The sequence below is a fragment of the Megalobrama amblycephala genome, linkage group LG8 (genome assembly GCF_018812025.1).
Source record: "Megalobrama amblycephala isolate DHTTF-2021 linkage group LG8, ASM1881202v1, whole genome shotgun sequence".
Taxonomy (NCBI): domain Eukaryota; kingdom Metazoa; phylum Chordata; class Actinopteri; order Cypriniformes; family Xenocyprididae; genus Megalobrama; species Megalobrama amblycephala.
This window is the reverse complement of record NC_063051.1, coordinates 36,336,780-36,354,909: the sequence shown is the minus strand read 5'-3', so window position 1 is coordinate 36,354,909 and position 18,130 is coordinate 36,336,780. Positions and strand designations below refer to the sequence as shown.

General features: G+C 35.9%; 1 protein-coding gene across 2 annotated transcripts; it reads left to right on the top strand.

Moving 5' to 3' along the window:
* The first annotated feature begins 6,659 nt into the window (after positions 1 to 6,659).
* On the top strand, positions 6,660 to 17,224 carry si:ch73-100l22.3 (centriolar coiled-coil protein of 110 kDa). 2 transcript variants are annotated; one of them, XM_048200926.1, is made up of 11 exons: positions 6,660 to 6,951; positions 7,111 to 7,249; positions 7,323 to 7,421; positions 8,384 to 9,803; positions 13,227 to 13,324; positions 14,493 to 14,639; positions 14,722 to 14,838; positions 16,234 to 16,323; positions 16,403 to 16,519; positions 16,780 to 16,847; positions 16,930 to 17,224. In XM_048200926.1, the coding sequence occupies exons 2-11, from the start codon at positions 7,115 to 7,117 to the stop codon at positions 17,036 to 17,038; spliced, it is 2,400 nt and encodes a 799-aa protein (XP_048056883.1). In that variant the 5' UTR covers positions 6,660 to 6,951; positions 7,111 to 7,114; the 3' UTR covers positions 17,039 to 17,224. The 2 variants fall into 2 exon arrangements, with proteins under 2 accessions (XP_048056883.1, XP_048056882.1); XM_048200925.1 differs by having other exon boundaries at positions 14,719 to 14,838.
* The last annotated feature ends 906 nt before the right edge of the window (positions 17,225 to 18,130 follow it).

The window sequence follows — 18,130 nt, the reverse complement described above, 5'->3', positions numbered from 1 at the left end:
ACTGATTTAAACAAGCGATGTGACTTACGGCTGCTCTTCATGCTGCAAAGCTGCTCAAAATATTCCTTTTCTCTACCTTTAAGACAAAGAAAGAGCTGTCTCTATCCCTATTATTCTCTCTTTTTTTCTGGCCAAAAAGTTTCTTCATTAGGAAAAGATGTAAAACTCAGAACTGTTGTAATGCTGCGTTCATGTCTCAATCGTAATTATTAGAAATGCACAGATACTAAATTTCTCCGCCGATACCGATTATTTAGAATATCTGCTGATGCCAATATAGTTTGATAGTCTCTCCCAACTAATGCTGTAAATATACAGGGAACCCTCTCATTTGGTACGTTACTATAATATTAGAGGTTAAAATTAACAACTGAGCCCAAACTATTGTATTCAACTGCTATTTATTTTCGGATATAATAATTTCCGCATTTTAAACATTGATTGATCGATTACGCAAGACATGATTCATTTCAGTAAGTTGTACTGTATCTTTAAACATACATTCTGATGTTCATTCATGTTTTTTGAAAAGTGGAAGAAAAGACTCGATCTGTCACGATCACATTTAAGTGCGCCAAAACGCCTTTTTTGGTTTGGATTTCGTGGTAAAATGGACAGAATTTAGAAAGCTGAGTCTTTGTTTCTTATCAGAAGTAACAAGCACAAAGATATTTGCAATTATTGGATGAGAGGCGCTACAAATAAGGTTTGGTGTAGGGAAAAACCACGGACCTGGCAACCTTGGCTTGAACTACAGGTGATTTATAGGGTCAAAAAGAGCCTGCTTTAACACCGCTATTTTTTTAAGTGTTAATGAGTTATTGTCATGTCAACTTTGACAGCCCTAAATTCAACACAAGATTGTCTTCACACACAGCATGTAGTCGTTTTTTTCCGCCAACTTTTGATTGACAGAATATAATCGGCCCTGATTATTGGTTGTTTTTAAACAATTGGCCAATGGCCGATAGTGAAAATAATACAGATTATTGGCCAATACATTGGTGCATCCCTAGTAATGAGACTTATTAACATAATTATGTTACAATTTGTATATTCTGTCCATCCTTGGACTGTGAAATTGTTTCTATTGCAATGCGTATAACGTTAAATGTGTCAGCGAAATACTGCACATGCTAAAATAATGCACACAATAAAATTACATTTTACAAGTTGCAAATGCTTCCGTACATAGAGCTGCATGATTAATTGTTAAAAGATCGTGATTGCACCGATTCATCCAGTAATAAAACAAGTGGTCTTTATGAGTGAGTCATTGAATCAGTCATTCAAGAGATTCGTTCAAAAATGCTGATTCATCCAGTAATGAAACAAATGAGGTCTTTATGAGTGAGTCATTGAATCATTCAAATGCTGATTCATCCAGCAATGAAACAAGTGAAGTCTGAGTGAGTCACTGAATCATTCATTCAAATGGATTTAAAAAAATATATAAATTAAAATTCATTATTTTTTAAATAGACTGCAGCTATTAACATTTTGTTAGAACCTCTAGTAAATTACGTTATTTTGCTTAGTTCAGAATCAAAATTGTGATTCTCGGTTTATCCAGAATTGTGCAGCTCTAACGTCACAGTTACAAAAACGTTTGTAACAGTGTTTGTACTTCTCGGAATCGGCAGGAATTGCGATATGATGTGAACGCAGCATTAACACTCTACAGCACAAGAGTCTAATCTTGTGACAATCTCAACAGGCCACATCTGCTTCAAAAGATCTGAACTTCTCATTGATGACGTTTCAGTGATTTCACCCAGTCCGGTCCCACCGCACAGATCTGGCATTTTAAGAACCAATTCATTGTGGGTATAATTGTACGACAGGGTTTTTTTCTTTTTTTATTGATGTAAATCAACAGAAATAACTTCCTCTGACTGGCTAATCTGTGAAATCGTTTTGTAACAAAGTCTTTGCTCCATCTCGGCATTGCTTTCGTAACCAATGGTAGCGGTTTTGTGGCGTGTCCGGCATTGTATAGGCGGTTTTGAAGACAAAAAAATAATAATACTTCTAGTTTACTCGCAAACAATGATGATGACGATGTGATTTTCGTTGAAGTGTTCGTGTGTCAGGTAGCACTACTGCCCAATAATGACGCTCCTGATGATGTTCTCCGATCTCTCTTCCAGGAGGAGTGGCTTGTTGTCGTTATGGTCGTCGTGGTGACTTGTGATCCTATATGCAAATCAGCTGGCGGTAGGGAGGGGTCACGACCTCTCGGTAGGAATAGTTTTCTGTCCTTGAAGTTGTCGTAAAAGTGCAGCATTTCTGCAAAAAAAGAAAGCGATTGCCGTCTAGATTTACCCAACAAGGGCTTTGCAACTGAGCATTTAACGTCTATATTTTCATTTGAATGAGCCTTTTTTTTTCCCCTGTTAGAAACAGTGCTGTGTCCCAGGAGGCCGTTCGCTTCTTAACAGTGAAGTAAGACAATCCTGGTTGCAGCCAAAACACTCACACATGGTGGAATCTCTCTAAAATCATTCCGATCTGCTTGTAGTTCTAAAGGCCCGTTCACACCAAAGACTATAGAATAACACAAGACTCCTAACGTTTTAAATGGGAGAAAGTGAAACGCACAATATGGCGGAATAAGTCCCGCCTTCTAAATAAGAGCCAATCGCCGACTGGTAAAATCATCGCGTCACTGCAGCAGCCGTTAGAAGCACCGGTTTCTATAGAAACGGTCAGATGCGCGCCTTCGAAATAAGGCACAAGAGAGCCCGAGAGGCATTTCAAAGATGGCCGCCGAGTGAAATGACTTGTCTTAAGGCAGGAACACACCAAGCCGACGGTCGGCCGTCGGGGCAGTTTTTCTTCGTCGGCGACTAAGTTTTCTCAGTGTGTTCCGCACCGTCGTCTGAAGTTGGTCCTCGTCGGCTTTTAATCACCGTCAGAGCTCGGCGGTCCATCTGATCATTCTGATTGGCTGTTCAGATACTGCCACCTGCTGGTACGGAAAGGCATTTCATCTCAAGCAGGCGCAGAACAGACGTGCTACTTGGCCGTCGGCTGTTTAGCGTTGGTTTGGTGTGTCAGGGCAACTTTGGACACAGACGCTGCCGACGTGAGCCAACCCCACAGTCTGCTTTCGTCGCCACTAGTTCGTTGCCGTCGGCTTGGTGTGTTCTGGCCTTTAAGGGGACTTTGGTTCACACCGAGAATGATAACTATAAAGATAACGATAAATATTAAGTTCTAAAAATCGTTTAAAAATGGCACTGTTCACAGCTATAACGATACAGAGAAACAATATCGTTGGGATCATTTTCTGAACGATTTTTTTTTTCTAGCTGTTGAACGATAAAACACTAACAGCCAATCAGAATCCATTCTAATTTAGTGCTCGCGGCTTTTAAAATGGCCGTCGCCGAGGTCCAGAAAAAGCCACCACTGTTTAACAAGTCAAACCCCCTTCTCAAGGATATTTTAAAGAACATGTATATATGGAAAACAATCGGTCATACTCTTGGAATTAGTTATGAATATTAACAATGAGATAATTATGCCAGGCTAGCAAACAGTGTAAAATAAAATTACCTCAAGTATCCAGCGCTAGAGTCCGTTGAAGTTAAAAAGAAAAAGGCATTGTTTTTATTCCAATATGCTTCTTCAGCTAAATTCACTGTTAGATTAGATCGATTTCACACTCCAAACATAGCATGCTGAGGACTTCTGCTGGTTAAAGCCGTGTAAATGCAACAAGAACAGCAAAAACATGTTGTACACACTTTGAAACCGCAGCGCGTGAGCTTACAATAAACAGACCGTTATCATTCGTTGGTGTGGACGCAAATATAGTTATCGTTCTTGGTGTGAACAGGCCTTTAACGAATGCAATCGGAGGTCAGAGACGCTCCCAAGCGTCCGGTCTGTTGCTGGGCAAAGCCTGAACTACCTTTGAATTGCAGGCTTTGTCCTACTTCTCCCGCAAACTCTCAGACTTCCACATTATCTTGACTTTTATTCGTTCTTGTCATGCCCCGATGTGTTTCTGCTCTTCCCAACAGACGTTTTTCTCTCTTTCCTGGGCCTCGTGGGACACGCATTAAGATGTTTCATTTCAGGTTGAAGAAAAACGAGTCAACGATCTTGAAAGAGTTCATTTCTTCCGTTTGCCGTTAGGGTTTGACGTCAGGTTTGGCGCGCTTTCGCTGTTTGAAAAGGTGTCAATCATTAACTCTTTATCGCGCTGCTAACGGATCTTTTTTTTTTTTTTGGTGACTTTTCCTCTAGATTTGTGACTTTCAGATCGATTAAAACGAGGAAATCTCCTGTATATCTTAGCACTATTGTTGGCGTTGGTCGCAGCCTGAAACATACGTTCTCTAAAGATGAAATAACATTATTTTAATCGCTTCATAATATTGGATTTCCCCCCCTTTTCCCAACTTTTTCTCCCCCCTCAGCGACTCGACAAGCTGTTCAGACAGTTTGTCTCTGGTGTAAACGGTCAGAAATGTCAAGCTATAAATTGCTGTGAGTTTATTACGATGGATTTTTTTGTCTAAAAAAAATTGTTTTTCTGTATGGGGTGTATTAAATTAAGATATCATAGTTCTTTGTATGGGAAATATAGATACCGTGAAAGTCCATTTAATTGTAAGTATTTATCAACTAAGTTATTGTACTTTTGCAATTTGTAGATAAGTAATATAATGTATTGGTATATAATGATGAAATTAACTGTATCAGTCAGTCTGGGGCGTCCTTTAATTTATTGATGTATATACTGTATGTTTGTTGATATACAGCTTACTTTATTTTGTATATGACTAATAAATACATTTTGAAAAACAGACCTGGTTTGTGAGGATTTTTTTTTCTGATAAGTGTGTCTGACCTAATTTAACATGCATAAGAAATATTCCTGAATTAAAACCTTTTTTTAGGTGTGCCATGAATAGCATTGCCACATTTTATTTTATTTTTTTTTCCATGGACCCTGAAAAGAGAGGCTGAGAGCGAGCGAGAGAAAGAAAGGTAGCAGATGACCTAGTTTGAAGCAGCTCTCGGCGGGCGTATTTTTGGCCTGACATTAGTAAAACATGACAGAGTCATGAGGGACGTCTAGGTGCTGCGACATGCAGACAGATCTGTGTTTACTTCTGCCTCGCAGACCAACGCTTTACCAGTGTTTCTGACCATCACTGATGTCATTTCCTCTCTGGAGTCCCTCACTTGAGTCTCATCTTCATCTGTGTCTTAACTCTCCTAATAAATGACCACTAGCATTGAATCACTGTAAATGGAAATAAACTGAAGATTTATGGCTTTTTCCAAAAAAAAAAAAAAAAAAAAACGTTTGTTATGATGTAACGTCTCATTTGATGGTACAACATGTAGTGAGTAGTGATTTCCCATTTCCGTGATATGGAAAACATGGCTGGAAATGCGGAATCCAGTCATAAAAATGTAATTTACTATATAACGCGGAATGTCACAGAATTTATCATCTGCATATATCATAAACACAGGTCAAAAGGTCAAAAACTCAAAGGTCGTCACGACAACCCGTCAAAATAAAAGTTCAGAAATATATATGTGACAGAAATTGCTGTTGTACAGTAGAATTTTGCTACATTTCAATGTAATAATAATACTAACACTAATAATAATACTAAAAAACTATTATCAATACTTTTTTCTTTTTTTTTTAAGGAATAATCAAAAATTTTCTTCCATGTTTTAATTTTAACAGTAAACTGTAAAAAGTAATCCAGACAACTTGAAAAAGAATGAAAGAAAATGTTAAAATGGAATGTTCCCTTAATGTTTGCATAAAGTGTATAATAATTTGATGTTTTAAACTTTCAGAGAACATTAAAAAAGGGATAGTTCACCCAAAAATTAAAATTCTGTCATTTACTCTCCCACAATTTTTTTCAAACCTGTATGAATTTCTGTCTTCTGTTGAACACAAAAGAAAATATTTTGAAGAATCTTGGAAACCAAACATTGGATGGACCCCAATGACTTCCATAGTATGAAAAAAAATAAAAAATACTATTTAAGTCAATGGGGTCCATCAAGTGTTTGGTTACAAACATGCTTTAAAATATCTTCTGTTGTGTTCAAAAAGTAATAGAAATGTCTATAATGAACATATACTCATCTTTTCTGTGAAATATTTTATCAACTAGAAATTGCTGTTTTTGAGTGCAGTAAAAAAAAAAAAAAAAAAAAAAAAAAAAATATATATATATATATATATATATATATATATATATATATATATATATATGTATATGTATATGTATATATATATATATAATTTTTTTTTTTTATTCTTATAAAGGTGTAGGATGAATGTTATTTAACATATACATATTTAACACATAAGATTTTTTGTGAATGATTTTGCATTATCTTTTTGAAATATGAGATTTAAAAATTTTTAAAATATGCTAAAATGTGAGATCGCAATTTTCTAAGAATCACTTCACTTTCTATCTGAGACAGGCTTTGTTATATCCTAATAATATTGATTGTAAAACACCGTCTTTGTGTTCTTTTGTTCTGCTGAAAGATCATGTAATAATGGCGAAATCCGTTCATCCCTGTCTCTAGGGGGCAGTAGAGTCTCTTTCCCGCGATTATCAGCGCTTGAATAGCGCGCTTCGCGCGTGCGTTGGGACCGGTCGGGAGGTCTGTAAAACGTGGCCTGGATAACATTCAGCAGAATGTGGTTAAAATGAATTTGTTTTACTGACAAACTGCTCCGAAATCTCTAATAGAATAATAGCTTAGTAATAAATGTTATCTGTAAATTATACGTTGAAATGTTGTTTAGATTTGAACAGACGCTGCTTTTGTCAGTCCGGATCCAAATCATGAGAAACTCCAGTCCGTTTTTAACGGTCGTTATTGTAAGCGGAAGCAGTCGAGTGTAAACAGACATGATGATAAAGATTTAACTTCACACACCAGGTAAAACGCTTAGAAATATGATTTATCTTTTCTGCTTATGCTTTACATGGTTATAAACTTTAATTAATGTGTTTTAGAAGATTTTAACCATATATGAGCAGAGCTGACTCTGTTTATCGTGTCATGACAGCTTCAATTTGATGTTTTCGTGTGTTTCAGTGTCATGGAGAGTTATGAAGATTTTATTCAGAGACTTTATAACAGTCATTATAATGATGATGATGAAGATGATGATGACGACTCGCAGAGACCATCGTCACTTATCGTGTTTCATGGAGCTCGTGTCCTTCCTCCTCTGGTATGAGCATCTTCATCATATTCATATCTTCTCATTATACATGCACATATGCTAATGTGTGTTTGTTTGTTAGCTGAATGAGCAGCAGAGAGATGAGATGAGACGACTGAGAGAAACAGCCATGAGTCTGATGATGATGAAGAAGAGGAGAGAGGAAGAGTCTCACGTCAGCGTGAGTTTCTGAGACACTTCATATGACCTGATGCTGATTATTATGTTTATTTAATGGTTAATAAATATATCATGCTGCTTTTTATTAAAGCTTCATTCTAAAAATCATACATCAAAACAGCTGACATCAAATTTACTTTCTTAAAGGTGCAGTAAGTGATTTTTGAGAAAACGTTTGTGAATTTGAGGGCGGGACTAAAGATGTTTTGTCCTCCGTTGTTGTTTCGGATTTCTGCCTTCGCTCGCTATGTTGTAATTACGTCATTACTAGAGATAGCTCCTGATTGGTTAACGTGGCGCGAAATTTTTCAGATTTTTCAATTTGCGCGAATCACGAGTTACGTGCGTCAAATGCCCGAAACTCTCAATTTGCGGCGCCTCATTCGCGCGAATCGCGTCATTTGCGCCGCTGGATCTCTATTCGCGTCTTTGCATTGATTTAACATGTAAATCACTCGCGCTTAAAGGAACACTCCACTTTTTTTGAAAATAGGCTCATTTTCCAACTACATCGTGTACTAAGATAGACGGAAAATGAAAAGTAGTTCCTAGCCATATTGGCCTAGAAAATTGCAACTTTTCATTTTCCATCGGTCTGAATACACAATGTAACTACAGAAGAGTCAAGTTTTAAATAGGAAAAACATTGAAACTCTTTGGTCATTTTTGAGCAGGATGCTAACGGTCTAATCAGATTCAATGAACTATGCTAAGCTATGCTAAAAGTGGTACCGCCAGACCCCGAGATCGGCTGAATGGATTCAAAAATGGTAAAACTCAACTGTTTAACTCTAAGGGAGTTGGAAAATGAGCCTATTTTCAAAAAAAAGTGGAGTGTTCCTTTAACGCTTCATTCGCGTCTGGTGTGATCAGAATCAGAAATTCAGAAATTGCTTACTGCACCTTTAATTCATGTTCCTAATAAAAATGGATTGTCTTCCTCACATTGTTTCCGTGTGTCAGTTTATCAGTGATGCTGAACGACACACATACAAGAGTGATGACATCATCTCATCCGCTCCGCTCACGTCAACCGCTCTCGATGGCCAATCAGCCAATCAGCTGAGAGCTTCTCCAGAGGACGAATCGCAGATCACGGTTCTGTTTGAGGGCATTGGATACAAAACTCAAAGAACGAATGACGCACCTGACAATCATTCTCACAGCCGGATGATGATGATGATGTCATCGGGATATGTGACCAATGACAACACAGACGTCACCTGTGACTCCAGCTGGATTGAAGGAGATGGGGGACCGGCTGGAGCCGTCCCCTTAGATACGACACAACCGACCACTACAGGAAGTGACATAATCAGTCACGCTCCAGTAGATGGAGCATTCTTAGAGGAGGAGGATGTTGTGTTGCCTTCAGAAAATGTTACAGAACTGGTGAACCCTCCATCTGACCCGGATGAGGGTCCGTATCGAATGAGCCTTCAAAACCTGCTAAAGAAATCCCAAGAGTACCGGCGGCGTCAGCGTCAGCTGCGCAGTCAAGCCAAAGCCAAAGCCGCAGCCGAGCATAGTCTGTCCGATAAGGAGAACGAGGAACTCCTTCCCAAACAGACTTGTAAGACAGAGCTGAGGAAAGCCAGAGAGAAGAGGAAGGACCATCAAAGCCTTCATGATGAAGATAACGCTCAGATTGACACTCTTCCTCAGGCCACGTCCACAGCACTTCCTGTTACGGCCAGATCTCTGTATGTCTCCAAACAGAAGCCGGTCAGCATCTCCAGATCTTCCTCAGCAGCGGGTAAGAGATTCACTAACATCCCCACGCCCAAGTTCTGCTTAAGTCCCATGCGCTGCACCAAAAAGGCCAGCAGGATTCCCGGTCCGGTTCGGAAAGCTCTGAGCGAGTCTGAGCCGAGCGTTCCGGCTGATGCCAACATCCTCGGCTCGTCGAATAATGGAGGGATGATGTTGGCGCAAACAGAGCAGATCGCTCAGCTTGAGCTAAATCTGTCCAGCCTTAAAGCGCTGATCTCAGACCTGGAGTCGACGCTCACGCTTTCACAGACAGGAAGTCCAAACGATAATGGCACTAAACAACCCTCCATGGTCACTTTCAATGAAACGGTCCAGGAAGAGGATTGTGGGATAAGTCAAGAGAACCCAAACTCGATCCAAACCAAAACCAGTCACTCAATCGTAGGAGTCCTCACCGAAACCGCTAATCATTCTGAACGAAAAAACTCAGATGAAGCAGAAAGCTCTCTGATAGGCTCGTCTTACGATGTCGACGCCCCCTCCAGCCTGTGGACGCAGCTGACCCCTGAGACGGGAGGTCACGAGTGTGTGTCTCGTGTCAAACGGAGGCTCCTGATGAACGAGGGCGAAGTGTTCACTCCCGGACGAGAGCGGTCCAGCACGCCTAGAGGTATGACTGCGATGGGTAAACGATAATATCGTAATTGCTCGTATTTTAACCCTGTAGTGCTCCTTATTTAGGGGTCACACTCATACTCCCCACAGTAGTTTTTCTTGTTTGTAAAATCAGTTATATATTTTTGTTCAACAATATTTTTTATTTAATATATATTGTATTATGAGAGAAATTTATGGAACTAAGTAATATTTAGGCAATAAATAAGATCGATTTGTTTCCACAATTTTTGCAATATAATTTAGTGCTGTCAAAGTTAGCGCGTTAACGCATGCGATTAATTTTTCCAGTTTAACGCTTTTAAAAACAATCAATTTCATAGAGACATCACATGCCTTCATTCATAAAAAGATGCCATTAAACAAATATTTAAAATATACCATCTTTAAGTTGTTTCTACATTAAATTTGAGTAACTGTAAAATTATTACAGTATAAAAATATTAAAAACTTAATCGCGATTAATTACAGAACAAATGTGCGATTAATTAATTCTTTTTTAATCGATTGACAGTTCTAAATATAATATAATTAAATAATCCAGATATATACAGAAGAGGATTAGGGCTAAGCAGTAATAAAAAAAATAAAACCATCTCGAGATTAAAGTTGTTAAATTTCAAGAAAAATCTCGTTAAATTTCGAGAAAAAGGTCGAGATAAAATGTTGAGAATAAAGTCATTAAATTACGAGAAAAGTCGTTAAATTACGAGAACAAATTCGTTAAATTGTGTGAAAAATGTTGTTAAATTTCGAGAAAAAAGTTGAGATAAAATGTTGAGAATAAACTCATTAAATTATGAGAAAAAAGTTGTTAAATTACGAATTTGTTCTCGTAATTTAACGACTTTTTTCTCGTAATTCAATGACTTTATTCGCTAATTTAATGTTTATTCTCATAATTTAATGACTTTATTCTCAACATTTTATCTCAACTTTTTTCTCTAAATTTAACGAAATTTTTTCTCATAATTTAACGAATTTGTTCTCGTAATTTAACGAATTTTTTCTCGTAATTTAATGACTTTATTCTCAACATTTTATCTCGACTTTTTTCTCGAAATTTAACGACTTTTTTCTCGAAATTTAACGACATTTTTTCTCATAATTTAATGAATTTGTTCTCGTAATTTAACAACTTTTTTCTCTTAATTTAATGACTTTACTCTCAACATTTTATCTCAACCTTTTTCTCTTAATTTAACGACATTTTTTCTCATAATTTAACGAATTTGTTCTCATAATTTAACGACTTTTTTCTCGTAATTTAATGACTTTATTCTCAACATTTTATCGCAACTTTTTTCTCGAAATTTAACGACTTTTTTCTCGTACTTTAATGACTTTATTCTCAACATTTTATCTTGACTTTTTTCTCGTAATTTAATGACTTTATTCTCAACATTTTATCGCAACTTTTTTCTCGAAATTTAACGACTTTTTTCTCGTACTTTAATGACTTTATTCTCAACATTTTATCTTGACTTTTTTCTCATAATTTAATGACTTTATTCTCAACATTTTATCTCAACTTTTTTCTCTAAATTTAACGACATTTTTTCTCATAATTTAACGAATTTGTTCTCGTAATTTAACGACTTTATTCTCAACATTTTATCGCGACTTTTTTCTCGAAATTTAACGACTTTTTTCTCGTACTTTAATGACTTTATTCTCAACATTTTATCGCGACTTTTTTCTCGTAATTTAATGACTTTATTCTCAACATTTTATCGCGACTTTTTTCTCGAAATTTAACGACTTTTTTCTCGTACTTTAATGACTTTATTCTCAACATTTTATCGCGACTTTTTTCTCGTAATTTAATGACTTTATTCTCAACATTTTATCGCGACTTTTTTCTCGAAATTTAACGACTTTTTTCTCGTACTTTAATGACTTTATTCTCAACATTTTATCGCGACTTTTTTCTCGAAATTTAACGACTTTTTTCTAGAAATTTAACGACATTTTTTCTCATAATTTAATGAATTTGTTCTCGTAATTTAACAACTTTTTTCTCGTAATTTAATGACTTTATTCTCAACATTTTATCTCAATTTTTTTCTCATAATTTAATGACATTTTTTCTCATAATTTAACGAATTTGTTCTCGTAATTTAACGACTTTTTTCTCGTAATTTAATGACTTTATTCTCAACATTTTATCGCGACTTTTTTCTCGAAATTTAACGACTTTTTTCTCGTACTTTAATGACTTTATTCTCAACATTTTATCTCAACTTTTTTCTCGAAATTTAACATTTTTTCTCATAATTTAACGAATTTGTTCTCGTAATTTAACAACTTTTTTCTCGTAATTTAATGACTTTATTCTCAACATTTTATCGTGACTTTTTTCTCGAAATTTAATTACTTTATTCTCAACATTTTATCGCGACTTTTTTCTCGAAATTTAACGACTTTTTTCTCGTACTTTAATGACTTTATTCTCAACATTTTATCTCAACTTTTTTCTCGAAATTTAACATTTTTTCTCATAATTTAACGAATTTGTTCTCGTAATTTAACAACTTTTTTCTCGAAATTTAATGACTTTATTCTCAACATTTTATCTCGACTTTTTTCTTGAAATTTAACGACTTTTTTCTCGTAATTTAATGACTTTATTCTCAACATTTTATCTCGACTTTTTTCTCGAAATTTAACAACTTTAATCTCGAGATGGTTTTATTTTTTTATTATTGCTTGGCCCTAATCCTCTTCCGTAGATATACAATAATCCAAATAATCCATAAAAAAAACAAAAAACAATTCTGCATTGCTGCTGATATGTAAATTCTCTGAATTTTTGTATTTGTGTGTGTGTGTGTGTGTGTGTATATATATATATATATATATATATATATATATATATATATATATATATAATATAACATTTAACCTTTTTGGAATCATTGCAAGTGCAACAGAAGTCACAAAGGGTTCATATTAAGTCTGATGAAGTAAAAAAATCAAAACGTAACAATTTGTTTTGCTCAAAAGAGACCGAAGAGCACCAGAGGGCTGACATTGAGTATGTCACTCTCTTTGCAAAAAACATGCCTTTTATAGTGCACACTTTTACGGTGTGATCTGATGTAGACTAGTAGAATGTAGTTAGAATGAGCCTGAAATTCTATATATATTGAGGCAAAATATGACTTATTTCTAATATGATATATTCTATATGATTCTATACAATATTTTAGATACTATATTGTAGATTTTTGCTGTTTCGCCAAGGAAAATAGCTCCAAACAAAGTGTTTTATTCCTGAATGAATCAGTGTTTTGTTTTTTAAAGAGTCAGCGATTCAATGATCCATTCATAAAGACGTCACATGCTTCCTTCTGCACATTGCGTTCCCAAACATCATAAGCGCTGTGACATTCAGTGCCGTTCTTTATGTGTTCAGTGATGTCATCAGTGCTGCAGTCGTCTGCGCAGACGCAGGAGGATCAGGTGACGGCTCTGATGGAGGAAGAGTGCAGACGACAGCAGGAACTACTGCAGGTGAGCATCAGTCACGTGATCGCATGCAGATCAGCTGCTGTGCCTTTAAGAGTCTCGATTTTCATGATGTCATGTGGATTTTAAAGAGAAAGTACGCTTCGTCTGTCTCTGTCAGCTGATCACTGGTATATATTACATCTCTAACTGAATCATTCACCAGCACACGCATGTCGGACTCTATGATCAGACCTGAAACTGCCCAGAGGATTGTGGAAACGTTTCGTTTAGTTTCTAGCCGAAGCTTCACACGTTTCTCCTTCAGGTCCTGTAGCTGCTCACGCCATTAATTACTGCCTCTAATTTATGCATCGAACTGGCTTTAATGTTTTTATATTAATGACCCGTCTGTGTGTTCACTGTGGGAACTGACACAGAAAATGAGGATAATTGTGTTTAATTCATGAGCCGCTGATCTTAAGTGCCTGAACACACCTAACCGTCTCTCTCTTCACCTCCACGTGCCCTCTTATGTCATCCTTCTGTCCTGTTTTCATTTGTATTCTCTCGTTCTGTCATTCTAAAGTGTTTTATTGGCACGACAGGATTGTTTGTTGCCAAAACAATAAAAACAGAAGCTGAACTTAACTATTTCTGCACACCAAAGCTGCATTAATTAGATCAAAAATACGGTAAAAATTGTGAAATATTTTTACAATATAAAATAACTGATTTTTATGTGAATATATAGTAAAGTGTAATTTATATCCAGTGATCAAAGCTGAATTTTCAGTGTCTTCAGTGTCACATGATCCTTCAGAAATCATTCTAATGCTCAAGAAACATTTAAGATTATTATCAATGTTGAAAACAGTTCATATTTTTGTGAAAAATGTTTCTTGAGCAGCAAATCATCATATTAGAATGATTTCTGAAGGATCATGTGACACTGAAGACACTGAAAATTCAGCTTTGATCACTGGATATAAATTACACTTTTCTACATATTCACATAGAAAACAGTTATTTTATATTGTAATAATATTTCATATTTTTTACCATATTTTTGATCAAATAAATGCAGTCTTGGTGAGCAGAAGAGACTGTTTCTAAAACACTAAATCATTCAGTCTTTCCACCCAAAAACACAAGCTCATCTGGAAGTGAAATGCTTGTATTGTCTTTGATTGATCATCCTGTCTGTCTGACTGTGGTTCGGTCTCTCTATCAGTCGTTAGCGGTGCGGTACCAGTTCCTGCGGAGCGTGTCCTTCCCGTGTCCCAGCGCAGGCTCACGTCTGGAGGACACGTCGACCTCGCTCCTTGGCTCATCTGTCTGCACACACGCTGGGCTTACAGACGCGCTCCACACCTCACGGGTGCGACACACACACACACACATAGATATGAAGGCAGTGAGTCTGATGAGTGCTCATCATCTGTCTGTCTCTCTCACAGCAGTGCTGTCTCTCTCTGGTGGCGTCCTGTCGCCCTCTACTGGCGGCGCTGGCGAGGGGTTTCCTGACCCGTCGACTCCTGCGCACAGAACGCGTGACGCGGCTCATCAGGACCATCAAGGTGAGCTCCCACCTCCTCCACATCATTAGATGTTTTTATTAGTTTTTTTGGGTGACTAGATATTTTTTCTTTTTTGGAGTAATATTTATATATTTATATTTTTTTTGAGACAATTATTTTTGGGGAGGGCAGGTGATATTCTTTTTTTTCCCTTCTTTTTGGGTCAGATAATTAGATATTTTTATTTATTTATTTATTTTATATTTTTTCTATTCTGGGGATGATTTAGATAAAAAATTTTTATTTGGCTGGAGGGGTGTGTGATCACCCCTTTTTATTTTTATTTTTATTTTTTAGGTCAGGTTATAAGATTTATTTAATTATTTATATATTAAACAGCTATTTTTTATTTTTGGGGTAATATATATTTTTTATGATTTTTTTTGGGGGGAGGTAATTAGATTGTTGGCGTAATATATTATTTTGTATTATTTATTGACTTTTTGGGGGAGGGAGTGATATTCTCATTTTTTAGGTCAGGTAATCAGATATATTTATTAATTTATTAATTAGGTATTTTTTATCTTCTGGGGTAATAAGATTTTTTTAATTAATTATTTATACATTAAATAGATATTTTTTAACATGGCATAAAAAACTTAAACAAACAAATAGATATTTTTTATTTTTGGGGTAAGATTTTTTAAATTTTTTGGGGGGGGGATTAGATTATTGGTGCAATATATTATTAATATTTTTGCGACTTTTTGGGGTGATGATATTGTTTTTTGGGTCAGGTATTCAGATATTTATTTCTTTATTAATTAGGTATTTTGTATCTTCTGGGGGTGATTAGATAATATTTTAAAACAATTGGGGGTCAGATCAGATATTGTTTTATTTTTAGTTCAGGTAATAATTTGTTTTTTAATTATTTATATATTAAATAGATATTTTTTTTATTTTTGGGGTAATATATATTTTTATGGGTTTTTTTGGGGATATTATTGGTGTAATATATTATTATTATTGCGATTTTGTGATATTATTTTTTGGGTGAGGTAATCAGATATTTTTATTTGTTTATTAATTAGATATTTTTATCTTCTGAGGGTGATTAGATATATATATATTTTTTATTTATTAATTATATATTATTTATTTAGATGTTTTTTTGGGGGGGAGGAGGGTAACGGTTAGGCTATTTTGTTTTAAAATATATATTCTTTTATGTTGAATGTTTTTTGGGTAATATTTTTATTCATTTTCTTTGAGTGATTAGACATTTTTAATTATTTTGGGGAGGATTAGTTGTTTTTTTTGGTGATTAGAACATTTTGTTCCTGCTGGATAATATCTACATCTTCCATAAAGAGTTTTGATTTCAGGTTCCATGTAAAGCGTCCCGTGACCTCACAGCCGTGTGTGTGTGTGTGTGTGTGTGTGTTGTCTCAGGACACACAGACGTTCCTGCTGACGTTCCAGCGGCAGACGTCCATCGGCGGCCGACACGACCTCATGCTGCAGGATCGCGTCACACTGCAGGTCAGACGACTCTCTGAACACACACTGCACTGGTTCATGACGGTCACATGACTCTCTCTCTCTTGGTTTGCATCATCAGCTGCGAGCGGCACGGTACGAGCTGCACGAGATCTTCTTCAGCACGAGCTCCTGCGACCGCATGCAGATGATCCGCTGCGACCGAGAGCTGAGCCGAGACCGGCGACTCAAACCACACGTGAGAAACTGAACTGATCGTCCTTTACTGAAGCATGTAAACACATCTATGCATAGATCGCCGTTGTCTTCTGCGCTTTTTCTTGTTGTGGCGGTTAGCAAACAGTGTTGCATTACTGCACGCCCCCTTCTGGATTGGAGTGTGAATTCCCTGTGTCTGACTTTATGCACCGAGCCATGACAGTTCAGGATGAATACATGTACCGATGATGAGGTCAGGGGTTTAAAGCATCATTCATGAGTCTCTTCTCTGTGTTTCAGGATAATAAAGTGAAGGGATTTCTCTCAGCCGCCACCAGGAAAGCTTTAGAGCGCAAGAAGCTGGTCATGTGAGTGAACCTGCAGTAAACCGTAGTGTGAATAAATTTGAGCTGATCTTAAAACCCTAACATTTGTGTTTCCTGTGATCAGGCTACAGAGGAAGTCAGCTGACAGGAAGAAGTTTTCACCGTCGGATGTGGAGAAATGGAACCTTGTGCCAAAAATTTGTCGGGTTTCAAAGAAAATCACTGCGAGATGAACGCAGCGCGACACAAACTCTTTTATACTCGTGTTTTTATATTATTGTGTTGAACATGTTTTCAGTTATTCAGCGCAGGTTTATTTATGTTTCCTCTGAGAGTCTGTGCATCTCTCAGCTTCAGCTCTGCTGTCATTCCTTGCTGGTTTTCTATCTTTGCACACTTCAATAAATTATTAATAATGATTATTGGATTTTGTTATTTCCTCAAATGATCAAAAACATCTGAAACTATTTATTTTTTAAAGACTTGTTTCAATAATTGATGCAAATTATCCTTACAAGAAAATAAGAATGAGCCTTCATCAGAACAGGGAGGCTTTATTCTTTTATTTGGTGGATATTTAATAGTTGACTGGATATTTTATTTTTTTCAGGTATTAGATAGTCTTTATTCTTATTTTTGGGGCAATTATAATTTTTATTGGTATTTGAGGGGTTGGTTAGATTTTTTTTTATGATTACATTATTCTTATTTTTCTGGGGGGGGGGGTGTTCTTGATTTTTCTTTTGATTTGTTTTTTTTTATTCATTTAATTTTTTTTTAATTTTAAATTATTTTATTTTTTTAATTTTCTTTGAATTTTTTATTTAACTGTTTTGTCATTCTCAAACAAAAATGTCTAAAATAATAGATTTTTCAAGATTTGTTTACATGTTTCACACTTTAAAGCAACTAAATATGCATTCAGTGATTTTATCACATTGATCTCATGCGATTGAAGCTTTTCAATCATCAAACCAGTTCTTTATATAAACAAGCATTAAAGATTAGTGCCATAAAAAATGAATTTGATTATTAAATGTCTAACCAATCTTGCTCATAAAATCATGTCAATTAAAGCAAAACATTTTGCAATTTAGCTATTCATTTTATTTTTTTGCAGGTAATTATATATATATAACACATATATACACTTTTTTTGTGGCAAGATTCCTGAAAAAGGGAAGGGAATCCCTAAAATGGATAAATAACTATCAATGCAAGAACAACATTTGGACTGACAGCTACAGAAGAGGATTAGGGCCAAGCAATAATAAAAAAATAAAACCATCTCGAGATAAAAGTTGTTAAATTATGAGAAAAATGTC

Bases quoted from the DNA above. Each gene is read 5' to 3' on its own strand.
- si:ch73-100l22.3 (XM_048200925.1), top strand. From the start codon at position 7,115: ATGGAGAGTTATGAAGATTTTATTCAGAGACTTTATAACAGTCATTAT. The intron at 7,250-7,322 runs GTATGAGCATCT...TTTGTTTGTTAG, and splicing joins CTCGTGTCCTTCCTCCTCTG to CTGAATGAGCAGCAGAGAGA. The intron at 16,848-16,929 runs GTGAGTGAACCT...TCCTGTGATCAG, and splicing joins GAGCGCAAGAAGCTGGTCAT to GCTACAGAGGAAGTCAGCTG.